The following is a 17014-nucleotide window of genomic DNA, read 5'->3' on the forward strand; positions in this document are numbered from 1 at the left end:
GTTATTTCAGCTCCGGTGGTCAGCTCACCACCGGAGCGGTGGTCACCTCACCACTGAAAATCCAGACTATGAATAGGCCTTTACACATGGCGCATAGCCTACTACGGTTATTTAACCACTTTGCAATGCAATGTTTGAACGTCACTTCATATTATAACTTCAAACCAAACGCGGGTGACACGCCTGGTCACTGACGACGTGCGTCGCACAGTTACATATCTCATCTTTCCTGCACCTAATGTGAAACATTGAACAGCACGGCCACGATCACAACGGAATGATTATCTATCGGGGTGGCTCTGTTGGATCAGAACATATCAATAATTTAAGCCACCACTCGACGGAAGGGAAACACACATCCCGTAAAATACAATGATAAAATACATACAGACAAATGCAATGACTAACGTTTGGCTGCCCTGTCGACAACACTTGAGTACTCAGGAACGAAACATTCCTAAATCACAAAAAACGTCTCATTCTTATCCTGATTAGATAAAGCACAAAAGCCAACCTCCGACTTTAATACAGTACATTATATGCATCTCTATGGGCAGCAGACGGTCAGCTGAGCGGTTAGGGACCGTCTACAAAGTGCAACACCAAAAGTGAAAATATTCAATAGCTTTATTTCTATGCAGAATATTACCAACAAATATACATCACACATCAATGGTGTACTTATGATTGTACTACAGCATCTATTAGTGAATACATTTTTCCCATTGACTTGCATAGGGAAATCTACAACTATAACATTATGTCCTACAGTCCACTAAGTTCACTCTGCATATCCATGGGCATAATAGCATGATGATGCCATTACAAAAACTCAGGAGAAATGTGTTTAATAAAACAAAATTAACTGCTAGAAGGAAGGTCCTAAATTAATTTAATTAAGCAGTGACCGTCTCTGTGTCATGTTATTCTTTCTTAATTTTAGTATAGAGATCGACTACTTCTCCAACCTACGTACTAATCCATTCATCCTGGCTGATTGTTTTCATATCATATACAAGCCTACTGTACGTGGATTTTGCCGTCACGACCACTCGTGTGGGTTGCAGTGGCAGCATTCAAGACACAGTCCCTCCTCACTCTGCCCAAATGTAGCCTGCTAGCTAGCAAGCCTAGCATGTAATATTAAATAACCTAGCCATTATAAAGACCAAAGGAACTGTGGTTGTAACTTGATGTGAACATTTAGGCTTGTATGAATTGAATGAATAACATCCCATCGTTTTTCAACCAGCGCTGGCCTCTCCTCCGTGCCTATAATATATAAATCCATTCCAAAGTAACGTAACATGATAATGCTATGCTGCTCCGTAGAAACGTCTTGCACAACGAAAATAGCAGATCTACAAGCTCACAAGGTGTCCATCCGTGAGGCAGTGTAGACTTGTAACTTTGACAACAGCTGTTGTGAATTTTGGCCAATCAGAACGGCAGCTGCAAAGAGCCTGCATGCATGGACCGGCCATAGATAGATTTAGAAGGCCCCCTAGTGGCCGTTACGTTAGCTCAGAGCCTTAGATGGCTCTGCTTTAGCTGTAAAAATCCATAGATAAGCCGCACCGTTGTATAAGCCGCAGGGTTCAAATCATGGGTAAAAAGGTGTGGCTTATAGTCCGGAAATTACGGTAGTCGACTATTCAACTAGTCGACTAGTAAATCCACTAGTTGACCCTGTTGGTACTAGTTGACTAGCTGATTAAAAAATAACTGTTTTTCCAGTTTTTGTAGGCCTCAAGATAAGATAGAATGCTAGATTATAGTCACCAATGTACAGTTTTTAAATGTAGGCCTACAAATACTATTTAAAAAAAAGTTAAAAAAAAAAAAAATTACATAATAGGTAGTTATACAATTAGTCGACTAATTGACTAGTAAACTAGGCAACTAGTCAACTAGTAAAAATCACTAGAAGCGAAAGCCTTAAACTCACACTCACCTGTATAGAAATACTGCAGGATGCCTCCAAACGCTGCAGAGTTGATCTGAAACCAAAACACATTCTATTCTCATGGATAGAATAATAATAAATTAATAATAATTAGACATGTTGAAAGGATCCCTGGCTAATGTGCCCCATATTCCTTAATACATTATGGCTAGAATAAGATAAAATATTAGACTTGTTGAAAGGATCCCTGGCTAATACGTCCCATATGCCTTAAAGGCCTCATTTAGACCGTAGTCACATCTAGTCAAATCCGATTTATTTCTCAAATCTGATCTTTTGACCTGACCGCCCACACTGCCGTTTGCAAGTGACCAGATCTGATCTGCGTGTTCATACTGGCAGCCAAATCCGGCCTGAAATCAGATCTGTGCCACATCCTCCAGATTGGAATTTGATTTTGTTTAAGTAAGTCTAAACGCAAAAAAAAAGTCACATACAAGTCACATGGAATCCAATTTAGATCAGGTTGTTGCATTCAGACTGAGACAGATCTCCTAAATCAGATTTTAATTAGATTTGAAACCACCTCTGAATGTGGCTCAAGTCATATTGGAATTGTGACCTGTCTGCATTTATTTAAACAAATCTGATTCCAATCTGGATGATGTGGCACAGATCTGATTCAGGCTGGATTTGGCTGCCAGTGTAAATGGAATTTGGCTGCCGCTAGGTGGCAGCATAAGCACACCTAAGGAATGCCACCCGTCCGCTCTAACTCTACAATCCTTGTTTCCTTTCCGGGTTATTCAGGGAGGTGGGGGCTTTTGTTATGAGCACAGTGATCACTCGCATTAGCTCAGACCCCTTAGCTATCATTACAAACAGTTACATGTGCTCAGCGATGCGGTACAAACTCACAAACAATTTACGATCGTCGGGTGTGTGGCAGCTCACCATGGACAGTGCACAAACCATACTAAACCGGAGCAATGTTAAAAGGTAAATTGACAGTCGCTGCTTTCATATATGGAGTATATAGTTGTCTACGAACATACGCATAGATAGCACCAGAAAGTACCTTTAGCCTAGCTACGTTTATGAATGTAGATAGCAGCGAAAAAGCTCTATTGGCTTACCAAAGGGTGCTTGAGGGTGATCATGTCCTTTCCTTTCCACTTGGTCTCAAACATGGCGGTGAAGTATTCGGAGCGAGCGCTGAGAATGCAGCGGTGAGCGCGGAACGTCTCCCCGTGGACCAGGAACCGGACGTCGCTGAACTGCCCCTGCTCCAGTAACCTGATAAGACAATAATACAATGATTATACAATGACACAATGATAATACAATGACACAATGATTATACAATAATACATCTGAACTGCCCCTGCTCCAGTAACCTGATAAGACAATAATACAATGATACAATGATAATACAATGATAATAGTAATACAATGACACAATGATTATACAATGATAATACAATGATTATACAATGATAATACATCTGAACTACCCCTGCTCCAGTAACCTGATAAGACAATAATACAATGATACAATGATAATACAATGATTATACATCTGAACTGCCCCTGCTCCAGTATCCTATTAGTATCAGTATCCTGATAATACAATACAGCACAACGAGCACATGGAAAAATATCGTTAGGTGAGATATTTTTAAGGTCATTGAAAAATAGTATAAAAGCTCAAGAAAAGCATTTTGTCCATTTTTTTGTCCACATGAAATGAAAGTTGAAAGTGGGTGCACAGTGCAACGTAACCGATTCCATGCCGTTACCATAGGTGGGATCGTGAGGCTATCGTGCCAGTGAAATGTGCGACATAAGAAAAGAAGAATTAAGAGAGGCATCCGTCCGACCCGGAAGTGATAGCCCTCCATATCTGTACTCTAGCCTCACTCTAGGCTGTGGACTAACATATGTGTAGTATATAGTCTCACTCTAGGCTGTGGACTAACATACGTGTAGTTTATAGTCTCACTCTAGGCTGTGGACTAGCCTCGATACCCAGGCTTTCATTTCGTCTGCGCGAAAGATGAAAGCCTGGAAAAAGCCGTGGGCTGAACCAGTCTAAAAGTGGGAGTCAACCCTTCCGGGTGGGCGTCGCTCTAAATGATGTGACGTAGCGCTGCACTAGGGGGGAGAGGAGGGGCCGGGGGTGACGGACAGATCGATGAGATCCAATCAGGGTGCGCGCATTTCTGAGGCGCGACCCGCCCCTCTAGACCAGAAATGTCTCTGCTTAGGTCAGGCTAGGCTGTGGACTAACATACAGTATGTGTAGTCTATAGCCTCACTCTAGGCTGTGGACTAACATATGTGTAGTCTAACCTCACCCCAGGCTGTGGACTAACATATGTGTAGTCTAACCTCACCCCAGGCTGTAGACTAACATACTAGGTGTAGTCTAGCCTCACTCTACGCTGTGGACTAACATATGTGCAGTCTATAGTCTCACTCTGTCACGGTTCGAGTCAAGACAGTGTAGGAGGACCCAAGTGCAAGATGAGAGGCAGAGTCAGTTCAGTTCAAATTAAGATATTTATTATACCAAGCCCGATGAGTAGGCAGTCAAAACACAGAACAAGGAGTACAAAGGGAAACACTAAACTGGGAAAACTAGGGGATCTGAAATACAGGGCAAACGAGGAGTCAAGGAACAAGGTACTACAACGAATACTCAGTGACAAATAATAACGAACCAACGGAGAACTGAAAACACAAGGGCATATAAATAGACATGGACTAACTAGACACAGGTGAAATACAACAGACAAATCAACACAGGGATTGGCTGTGAGAGTAACAGGACACAGGTGGGGAACACTACACTAAAAAAGTGCCCTTCCGGGCACAGGTCTCCACCAGGTTATCCACAGATCCGTGCAGTTAGAGGTAAAAACACTTTTCGGCCAGTTATAGCGCCACCTTGAGGCTGAGTTGAAATTGTTCATGTGGCATTTCGTCCTCGGCCTAGTGGGAATGTGGGTGCACAATTTCACGGAAATCACGCGATGTGTTCATGATTTGCAGCATTTTGTTTGAAACTGAGCACTCCTGTGAACTTTGGAAGCCAATCTTAACCAATCAGGATGGAGTCTGATAAATCTGAAAGACCCGTTTCGTTGAATGGCTCTAGAGAGACTGTGTACCAATTTGCGTGATGTTTGGACAAAATCTGTAGGTGTACTGTGCAAAAACGTGTTTTGCACAAAGCGGCCTCCTGGTGGCGCTATAACAGGCCGTTCTGGAAAGTTTGGGGCAGAGGTTCATGGTTGGCATCCAGGGAGTGTGTGTGCAAAATATGGCATTGAAAAACTTGTTTTGCACAAAGCGGCCTCCTGGTGGCGCTATAACAGGCCGTTCTGGAAAAATTGGGGCAGAGGTTCATGGTTGGCATCCAGGGAGTGTGTGTGCAAAATATGGCATCGACCGGGTTAACGGTGGCCGAGATTAGCTGTTCACGGACACACACACACACGGACACACACACACACACGCGGACGGACGGAGTGCAAAACATACTCTCCCCACATGCCTTCGGCCTGGTGGAGACAATCACAGGGTTAGACAAGGCAGGTAAACATGGGCAACACAGGAAACCAAGAGACACTAGATACACAAAAGACACTTTAGTACACAAAAGTAAAACCCAAAACAAGGAACATAGGGAAACACATCAGGGTGACGGAACAGGTCACGGATCATGACACACTCTAGGCTGTGGACTAGCATATATGTAGTCTATAGTCTCACTCTAGGCTGTGGACTAACATAGGAGTAGTCTATAGTCTCACTCTAGGCTGTGGACTAACATAGGAGTAGTCTATAGTCTCACTCTAGGCTGTGGACTAACATAGGTGTAGTCTATAGTCTCACACTAGGCTGTGGACTAACATATGTGTAGTCTATAGTCTCACACTAGGCTGTGGACTAACATATGTGTAGTCTAGTCTCACTCTAGGCTGTGCACCAACGCGCGGTGGATTAATGTTCTCAGCGCGAGCACGGATTCATGTTTTATAAGGTCCCAAAAACACTAATAACCCTGTGCGCGTGCACTGCAGATGATCATGTAAGCTGTCTCTACAATGGGAGGCCTGTGGAGGCTAGCACAACGGAAGCGAAACAAAAGGTACCAATAATATTTGTGAGTGGTGCAGCCACTCCATTGCGTAGCTATGCTTGACCCTGTCTGTCCGAGCACGGAAATAGCATTATAACGTTTGTTGACCACCAAGTGTCACTGTTGCGGAGCCTAACACACACGCACAGACACAGGCCACAGAGGGCTTGTACAGTACAGTACAGTACAGTACAGTACAGTACAGTACAGTACAGTACAGTACAGTACAGTACAGTACAGTACAGTACAGTACAGTACAGTACAGTACAGTACAATTAATTACTATAGTATTAAAATGTTATTGTATTTAATATGTATGTAGCTCAAAACGCGTTTTGAGCATGTAGATCGGCTATTTTTGCTACGACAGTAATATACAATGTGGCCCTCTCTGGCGTGAGAGTGGAAATATTGTGGCCCTCTGGAGTGAGAGTGAAATATAGTGGCCCTCTGGAGTGAGAGTGGAAATATAGTGGCCCTCTGGAGTGAGTTTGGAACTATAGTGGCCCTCTGGAGTGAGTCTGGGAACCTCTCCATCTTCAATGTTTCCCACCCCTGATGTAGCCTGTAAATGTATGTTGGCTCTGGTCTCTACAGGCTCCTGACTTACGTGTGCATGAAGTAATCGATGTATTCTTGCTGCATGGTCTGGGTGGTGACTTACGTGTGCATGAAGTAATCGATGTAGTCTCGCTGCATGGTCTGAGTCGTGATGCATTTGTACTCTTTGAGCAGCCGTCGAATGGAGTCGCTCAGGGAGCCGTACATGCACCTCTCCCCGTCGAATGTGTTGGCCTCACACCTGGCGCCTGAAAATAAACCAGACAATGGGAAAAGAAAAGAAGAAGAAAACAAAATCACACATGTGTAATATTTAATTGCATTTTTATAGCGCTCAAAGCGCTTTACAATGGTCCATTCATTCATACATTTGGGAGGTGAAGCGGCGAACAGTCGATGCCAGCGTCCTCACTTCCCACACCATCGGTGGCAAGCTCACACCGACCGACTCACTGGAGGCAATGTGCGGTTCAGTGTCTTGCCCAAGGACACTTTGACATGTGGACAGGAGGCCGACAGGAGGCCGACTTTTGAAAAACACATTTTCATTCTGTCCAAAAATCCTGCAAATCTTTACACAGTATCACTATAGTCATGTGTTCAAGATGGATCTGTCCGATAATTCAGATTCCATCCCAATTGGCCAACATTGGCTTTCAAAGTTTGCAGGACTAGCCCGCTTTGAACAAAAAGCCTCAAATCATGAACGCAGTGTGCAATTTACGTGAAATCTTTCACAGACTTTCCTACTAGGATGAGGAACATATCCCACCCTTTTCACATTGGCCTGTTATAGCGAAAACACAACAAAATGCCTCAAATCATCCAATTGCCATCCAAGGCGTAAGAAGAAATGTCACCCTTTTCACATTGGCCTATTATAGCACCACCAGGGCCGTGGCTCAGCGGTCCAGGCCTGGGCTCATTTCCTGTCAGCCTACTGTCTGTCCCTCTACAAAATATTTAAAAAAAAGGCGAAAGCCACAAACGTAAAGAATAACAGACTCACCAGTAGCCAACAGATACTGGACCAGCTCCTCATGGCCACAGAGGCAAGCATAATACCTGGAGGAGAAAATAAATGCTATTATTATATTATAATATTATATAACGATAACCAGGGTAAATAATGGAGAAAATAAATGGTTGCAATTGATGATGACGCTACATTATGTGATAACCAGAGAATGTCCAGGCGTTGACAATAAGGGTTGCCCACCTGCCCCTTGCAGCTAAATACAACACTAAGGGATGTCCACCTGCCCCTGGGTTGCCACCTGCCCCTGGCAGCTAAATAAAACACTAAGGGTTGCCCACCTGCCCCTGGCAGCTAAATAAAACACTAAGGGTTGCCCACCTGTCCCCGGCAGCTAAATAAAACACTAAGGGTAGCCCACCTGCCCCTGGCAGCTAAATACAACACTAAGGGTTGCCACCTTAACCTGACGCTGCCAGATCCAAGAAGCTTGCTACACAAATTTGTTTCACAGCTTATTGGGATCTGGGATCGCGGAAGCAAATTCGATGACGGGGCTGTTCCTTTTTTTCCAAGATACTTGGTAGATGATTGGATGGGACCGTCTGTCTATCACCGTGTGGGCGTGCAAACACAACCAATCATATTGACGTGTCTATATAGCTTCACATCCGGTTTCGCACATATCCCGCCCTTAGCTCACGCTGATTGGTTCGGTACGGAACGGATTGGTGTCAGCTCAACTCCCTGAGAGATCCCAGATGAAGGCTGTGTTGGGGAACATGGTTACCCAATACCGCCCCCATCTGGCAGCGTCAGGTTATTGCCACCTGCCTCTGGCAGCTAAATAAAACACTAAGGGTTGCCCACCTGCTCCTGGCAGCTAAAAAAAACACTAAGGGTTGCCCACCTGCCCCTGGCAGCTAAATACAACACTAAGGGTCGCCCACCTGCCCCTGGCAGCTAAATACAACACTAAGGGTTGCCCACCTGCCCCTGGCAGCTAAATAAAACACTAAGGGTTGCCCACCTGCCCCTGGCAGCTAAATACAACACTAAGGGTCGCCCACCTGCCCCTGGCAGCTAAATAAAACACTAAGGGTTGCCCACCTGCCCCTGGCAGCTAAATACAACACTAAGGGTCGCCCACCTGCCCCTGGCAGCTAAATAAAACACTAAGGGTCACCCACCTGCCCCTGGCAGCTAAATAAAACACTAAGGGTTGCCCACCTGCCCCTGGCAGGTGGGCAGACACATAGAGTTTGCTTTCAGGTGCTTGTTTGAGAGAGGATGCAACATATCTATAAACATGTTGTACTAACGGGGTACTGGTGATGAATTGAACATGTTGTACTGACAACGGGGTTCTGGTGATGAATTGAACATGTTGTACTGACAACGGGGTTCTGGTGATGAATTGAACATGTTGTACTGACAACGGGGTTCTGGTGATGAATTGAACATGTTGTACTAACGGGGTACTGGTGATGAATTGAACATGTTGTACTAACGGGGTACTGGTGATGAATTGAACATGTTGTACTGACAACGGGGTTCTGGTGATGAATTGAACATGTTGTACTGACAACGGGGTTCTGGTGATGAATTGAACATGTTGTACTAACGGGGTACTGGTGATGAATTGAACATGTTGTACTAACGGGGTACTGGTGATGAATTGAACATGCTGTACTTACAACGGGTTACTGTCCCAGTTGTCCTTTAGATTGAGGTCCACATCTCTCTGCTCAACAAGATACCTGGCGAGGAAGAATAAAAACTATTATTAGCATTTGCAAAAGTGCATTATTGGCTATTTCCCCTACCATAAGCCCTCAGTGAATTGAATTGAATTGAATTGCATTGCATTGAATTGAATGGGGCATTGTACTAATTCGCTTATTTTCATAGCTGAAAAAAAATCCTCTCTTCATAATGTAAATATCCCAAGCGGTACACATTACTACTTATTTCGATGGAAATAAGCGAATTAGCACAAAAACCCAACCCCCATTGAGGGCTTATATTAGGGAAAATAGCCAATAATGCACTTTTGCACAACATAACACGTGGACCTCTTTGATGAGGACGTAACAACTACAAATAAAGGTAAGAAAGCCTTCTAGTATGGAATTCTCCTTTAATAAAATCATTCAAAACGTGGGGAGAAACCCTTGGGAACTATTACTAACAATGCAAACTATTTTCAGTATGATATTTCCAGTGAAACAAGCGCAACCTTTTTGTGTAAGTTACAGAAAATCGGATACTACTGGGAAAAGAACACGCAGCGCTTTTAAATAACACAATGTCAGGTTGAAAATGTGTGTGCAAACAACATATTTTCAGATGGGGGTCCACGGCCAAATACAGATAATTCTGGGCGTCCTCGACAGGAAAAAAGTTGAGCACCACTGACATAGAAACATGTTTTTTCACAGCACTGATTTAGGATTTAGAAGGCATTCGTAGAATCGAACCTCACTTCTAAATGGGTTTAACTGCACTACAATAAAACAAGCAATTTTCTTTATTAGTAGGCTAGCTGTGACATTCCTGGCAGACCACAGACCAGAGATCTTTAACTCTTGAGAGCGTACCGGTCCATTTTGGTTTCTTTCATTTTACACTCTCAAGAGTTATTAAATTATTGTTAAACATCTGCATTACTTCATTTACAATAGGTCTACACAATTAGAGAATGTTTGCCTGTTATCTCTCCTAATGGGAGCGACAACAAAATATTCTTTAGTTTTGGGTCTTGTCGTGTTCTTGTTTAGAGGCAAGGAATACTACAAGAGCTTGGGTAAGTATTGTTTACTGAACGATAGTTTGCAGGGCATACATCAACGTGTCTTACAAGTAGGTACAGCTTGTCACATGAACCCCATCCGGGCACTTCAGTATGACGTCATCATTAATGTGTTCACCAGGTAATGACATTACACCACAGGTCTGAGGCTTATTGTCATCAAATGTGACCAGATTTGACCGAGGGACTGCCAGTGTGCAGCCTCCAGCTTTTCACCAGAATTTATTTATTTTTGTATCCAATACGAGATAATATAGCACAGGCAGACTCTTCACATACTAGAGCCTAACATCGTCTGAAATAAATGTCAGAGGTGAAATTGACATGTAAATATGAAATAAATGCTTAAACATGTAGCTAGGTGTAATGTTAGACACTAAGGCCCTCATTTATCAACCGTGCGTGCGTACGCCAAAATATGGGTGCACGCCGAAATTACCGACATTTTCGATATTTACCATTTCCGGCAAAGCTGGAAATTGAACTTGACAACGTTCAAAACTCACGTCTGCTCGGGAGCTGGCGTACGCTTTGTCCTCACTTGTTTTTCTGTCGTAGAACGGCGGAGCAGCATTGTTTGACCAGCTGAGAGGCTGCCAAAGGCATCGAAACATATGTATTCACTCCTAAAATGTTAATATAAAACTGTATGTATATGGACTACATGTAAAAAAAAAAAAAAAAAAGAATAGACCTACAAGATGTGTCTTTGTGTCATATGAAATTTGTAGGAGCTTCACTGGAATGCCAATGTGCCGTGCCAGCGCAAGTGCATGGGAACCGCATCGGCTAACCCAGCCATGAGTCAGCCCACCACCACCAGTACCATATATTTTGGCTGCACACGCCGCGTGTGTGTGCCTATTTGTTATTTAATTCATGGTTCACAGGTTCAGGTTTTCGTTCACTAATATATCTTGTTGTATATTAAATTAAAAATACTTTAATAATTTATATACCAACTATAACAACACACAGTGAAAGTTGCTTGGAAATTGCGATATGTGCGTGCGTGCGTGCGTGCGTGCGGGGGGTGAGGCGGGCAGCAAGGGAAGCGAAGCGAGAGGAGAAACAGACAGCTTTATTTAATTCATGCAGGTTTATTTATTTAAGATACAACAAGTTGCAAGTTGCGTGTGCGTCTGTCTGTCTGTCTGTCTGTCTGTGTGTGTGTGTGTGTGTGTGTGTGTGTGTGTGTGTGTGTGTGTGTGTGTGTGTGTGTGTGTGTGTGTGTATGAGAAAGGGAGCCACAAGGCAAGCGAGAGAAACAGTTTTTTCCTGTAACCACGGAAACCAAGGATCGTATTGCATGTGTTCATGTCGCAAAAACGAGGGCGAGGCTTGATTCCATAGGGCATGCCAGATAGATTTCAGCCGTCACATTTATCAACGTCGGAACGAAATTAAGGAAGGATCAGCTGTTTGCGATCACTTTATAAATGCCGTGGCGACGTGGGTGTACTACGAAACCTGCACTCGAATCTGTGGCAGATTTTACACTTTTACACTAAATGAGGGCCTAACAATACATTTAAACAGCGGTTCCCAAACCTTTTTGGCCATGCACCCCGTTACCTCCCGACCTGGCTGATGCACCCCCCCCCCCCACATTGAAATATAAATTGCCTTTTCCTTTTTATCCACATATATGCACATATATGAACCTGAATATGGCATAATATATGCAGCATAGGCTATATCCTGCATTACTTGCCATATATTGGCATAATGTGTTAATATATTTAAAATAAAACCATAGCACCAACATTAGACTTTTCATGCCGCGCACCCCCTAGAAGGGGCTCACGCACAAGGGGTGCAGTTTGGGAACCACTGTGTTAAGAGTCCACAGAAGTGAACCTTTCAAGCCTTTCAAGTATTCTCAACTTGCTGTTTCTCTGCAAGACATTACTCTATACGCCATATCTCCAAAACTGGTGGGTCAAACTGAACAACCAATGTCAATTTGAAGTTACGAAAAAACGAAAATTAAAAAATATCCAATCCAAATCCGTTGCTCAAATGCCAAATAAAGAATGGAACTTGTATCGTTTATATGAAAAGGGTTGAAAACCACTGCATTATGCCAGGGCTTTAAGGACGACTTTCAGCCACTTGACAAACTTGTTTACTGGGATAACGCTACTTAACAGCTAGTAGAGTCAGACTAGACCCCTGCTGTGGGACTTGGCCTACTTTTAGCTGAGAATGGCACTGACAATCTAGCCTGGGTTCCAACCTGATTTGCTGTGTTCCACAGATTTGTAAATGTCGCTACGAGTGACTTATTTGGTCTCAAAATGACTGCGAAATATAGGTGCTATTTGTTTCAAAAAGCTTCATAGCCTGTATATAAAACATGTATGTTACTATAGTCATTTACTAAATAATGCTGTACTCCCAACTGTATATACTTTATGTTTACACAATGCTGTACCTCCAACTATATACTTAGTTTACAAAATGGTGTACCTCCAACTGTATAAACATTATGTTTACACAATGCTGTACCTCCAACTGTATACTTCGTTTACACAATGCTGTACCTCCAACTGTATATACATTATGTTTACACAATGCTGTACCTCCAACTATATACTTTGTTTACACAATGCTGTACCTCCAACTGTATATACTTTCCCCATTTTCAACTGTTTTTTTATTATATTTTGACACTTGCTTTGGCAATGTAAACGTATGATGTCGCATGCCAACATATGTCATTTTAATGGAATTTAATTGAGTGAAGGGACATTATTCATTTGTGCAGTAGCCTATATACCTCAGCTTCCATCATGTAACTTATCATAGCTCTGGTCCATAGCTCTAATGCTGTGGTTACCAAAGTGGGGTCCGAGGACCCCCAGGGGTCCATGAGGAAGTTCCAGGGAGTCCCCAGCCTAATGATAGTTTGGAACCAAATGGACCCTTATGGGTCTGTAACTCTTGAGTGTACAAATTGAACCAAATCATGGACCCTTAACGGGTCCATTTGGTTCCATTTGTACATTTGTGAGTTAAATTAACATTGATTTTACAATATAAATTGGGGGTCCCAGAGATATGCTTTAAATTTAATGCTATTAAATGGTGGTCCGTAGACTAATGCATGTCAAACTGTAAATCAAACTGTAAATCTGTAAAAAATCTTCTCTTATGGGGGTCTTTGGTAACCTGACGCTGCCAGATGGGGGCGGTATTGGGTAACCATGTTCCCCAACACAGCTTCCATCTGGGATCTCTCAGGGAGTTCAGCTAACACCTATCCGTTCCATACCGAACCAATCAGCGTGAGCTAAGGGCGGGATATGTGCGAAACCGGATGTGAAGCTATATAGACACGTCAATATGATTGGTTGTGTTTGCACGCCCACACGGTGATAGACAGACGGTCCCAGCCAATAATCTACCAAGTATCTTGAAAAAAAAGCCCCGTCATCGAATTTGCTTCCGAGATCCCAGATCCCAATAAGCTGTGAAACAAATTTGTGTAGCAAGCTTCTTGGATCTGGCAGCGTCAGGTTAGGTCCTTGGCACATCTTTTCAAATGGGGGTCCGCGGGCTATTTATAGGGGGTCCTTGACGTGAAAAGGTTTGGGAACCACTGCTCAAATGCAACGGCAGCAAAGGGCATTAGGGCTATGGACAAGAAAGGGCATTAGAGCTACTATGGACCAGAAAGGAGATTAGAGCTACTATGGACCAGAAAGGGCACTAGGGCTATGGACCAGAAAGGGCATTGGGGCTATGGACCAGAAAGGGCATTGGGGCTATGGACCAGAAAGGGCATTGGGGCTATGGACCAGAAAGGGCATTGGGGCTATGGACCAGAAAGGGCATTGGGGCTATGGACCAGAAAGGGCATTGGGGCTATGGACCAGAAAGGGCATTGGGGCTATGGACCAGAAAGGGCATTGGGGCTATGGACCAGAAAGGGCATTGGGGCTATGGACCAGAAAGGGCATTATGGATATGGACCAGAAATGGCATTAGAGCTAATATGGACCAGAAATGGCATTAGAGCTAATATGGACCAGAAAGGGCATTAGGGCTATGGAATCAGAAAGGCATTAGAGGCTAGCTACTATGGACCAGAAAGGGCATTAGGGCTAATGGATCAGAAAGGGCATTAGAGGCTAGCTACTATGGACCAGAAAGGGCATTAGGGCTAATGGATCAGAAAGGGCATTAGGGCTAATGGATCAGAAAGGGCATTAGAGGCTAGCTACTATGGACCAGAAAGGGCATTAGGGCTAATGGATCAGAAAGGGCATTAGGGCTAATGGATCAGAAAGGGCATTAGAGGCTAGCTATGTACTATGGACCAGAAAGGGCATTAGAGCTACTATGGACCAAAAGGGGCATTCGGGCTACGGAACAGAAAGGGCATTAGAGCTACTATGGACCAGAAAGGGCATTAGGGCTAATGGATCAGAAAGGGCATTAGGGCTAATGGATCAGAAAGGGCATTAGAGGCTAGCTATGTACTATGGACCAGAAAGGGCATTAGAGCTACTATGGACCAAAAGGGGCATTCGGGCTACGGAACAGAAAGGGCATTAGAGCTACTATGGACCAGAAGGGGCATTAGGGCTATGGAACAGAAAGGGCAATAGAGCTACTATGGACCAGAAAGGGCATTAGGGCTATGGATCAGAAAGGGGATTTGAGCTACTATGGACCAGAGCTAACTTAGCATCATCATTGGATAACAATTTACGAGCTCATATTATACCCCCCATAAGCCATAATAAATATTAGCTTAGAGTTGCAACTTGCAAACTGATTAACAGAATGGAGGATTACAGTTCATTCAAGCACAGCTCAATACAAGACTGTGGACGACACCATAATGCAGTACACGCCAATGCAAGTTCGTGCATGTGTTGAAACAATGACGACCACTATAGCCATGGTTCACATGACGTTTCAGGGCTAGAACACCACAAAGTAAACAGTATGTTAATACAAGCAGACAGCTGCAGTTATAGTTATAGATAGATAAAATACAGATAAAACTTACCAACAAACCGTTAATTGAATTAATGTAGTTCGTAACCAACACCAACCTGGTCTGACTCTAGCCCAAACATTTCAGAATCGAAAAAAGAACCTCTACGAGAGTCTAAATTTTTGGGCTAGTCTGACTCTAGAGATGTCTCCCTTCTTGTTGTAATGTAATGCAATGTAACCAACACCAGACAGATATGCAGATAGACTATAGCTAGATAGAGACAATACAGATAAAACTTAAGAACAACAAGCCGTTAATGTAATGTAGTTCCTAACCACCCAATAACACCAACATCACTCTGATGTCTGTATGTGGAAAGAATGACCACCACAAAGTAAACATTGTTGTCAATACAAGCAGACAGCTGCAGTTAGAGGAAGTCAGGGGCAAGATAAATAACAAACCATGTTTTAATTGTAATGGTAACCAACCAACCAACCTGACTCTAGAGAGGTCTCCCTTCTTGCAGCTCGTAAACAGGTCGCAGGCGTCCATAGTAATAGCAATGCTAATTGTTGTTGTTGTTCTCCTCTGCGATGCATTGAAACTACGGCCTGTCTGACAGCAGGACAGGTGTGGACAGACAGACAGGCAGGTAGGTGTGGAGAAGTATGGCAGGTACTATGCACGACTTTAAGCTGTCTTTCTTTCTGCAAGAGGGACGTGTTGGTTGTCGTTGTTGTTGCTGTTGGTCAGGAGGATGTTTTGGTCCGATCAGCCTTTCTCTCTTTGACCGTGTGGGTCACGTGATGCTGGATAAGGAGCAGGGTTGCCACGTTGGGTTTTTGTGAGAGAAATAAGCAACACAAGCCCCAAAAGAAGTGAGCCCTTTTGAAGCAGTGGTTTTCAACTGTTTGGATTTATTGATAGTCTTAACATTTATAAGGACCAAGCAGTCCTGAAAGGACTTGGTCTTTTTTGTCTCCACCAGGCCGAAGGCTTGCACACACACTCCCTGGATGCCAACGACGGAACATTAGCATTAAAGTAGCCCTGAAACATGACTGCCATGATGATTATCATGACAGTCATGACGTAACTGCACCCTGTTTTTTGCGCTCGCTACATTTACAACGTTTACGTATATATAAACATTCGGAATTCAAATATAAAGTACTCACAATTCGTCACACGGGTGTTAGTTAGTTGCTGCTCCAGCGATTAGAATTGCTGCATCCCGCGTTGTTTAATAAAAAGCATTTTTATCCGAGCGCCCCGGCTACTTTTTTCAAACGGGGTTCGTTTGGGAAATCCACAGTTGCACACCGGGAGCGCACTCGCCTATTAGTCTGTATTGGCAGGGCAGTCAGCGTACCTATATCGAACACCCGTGGGACAAATTGTGAGTACTTTATATTTGAATTCCGAATGTTTATATATAGCCTACGTAAACGTTGTAAATGTAGCGAGCGCAAAAAACAGGGTGCAGTTAAGTCTTGACTCTCGTATGAATACAAGAGTCAAGAACCAGGGCTAGCATTAAAGCTACTATGGACCAGAAAGGGCATTAGGGCTATGGACCAGAAAGGGCATTAGAGCTACTATGGACCAGAAAGGGCATTAGGGCTATGGATCAGAAAGAGCATTAGGGCTATGGA

At 43.5% G+C, this 17014-nt stretch overlaps 1 protein-coding gene across 1 annotated transcript in view; it reads right to left on the reverse strand.

Annotated features, from left to right (window-relative positions):
* Positions 1-16130, reverse strand: part of abtb1 (ankyrin repeat and BTB (POZ) domain containing 1) — a 39403-nt gene extending 23273 nt beyond the window's left edge. The window contains exons 1-6 of the mRNA XM_083769168.1: positions 15856-16130; positions 9288-9350; positions 7624-7679; positions 6718-6862; positions 3043-3202; positions 1955-2000 (exon numbers count right to left, since the gene is read on the reverse strand). Coding sequence (XP_083625294.1) covers positions 1955-2000; positions 3043-3202; positions 6718-6862; positions 7624-7679; positions 9288-9350; positions 15856-15911 — 526 coding nt within the window. The 5' untranslated portion in view covers positions 15912-16130. The remainder of the gene's footprint in view (positions 1-1954; positions 2001-3042; positions 3203-6717; positions 6863-7623; positions 7680-9287; positions 9351-15855) is intronic.
* Between the last annotated feature and the right edge of the window lie 884 nt (positions 16131-17014).

The sequence above is a fragment of the Protomyctophum parallelum genome, assembly GCF_964188405.1.
Source record: "Protomyctophum parallelum genome assembly, chromosome: 7".
Lineage (NCBI taxonomy): Eukaryota > Metazoa > Chordata > Actinopteri > Myctophiformes > Myctophidae > Protomyctophum > Protomyctophum parallelum.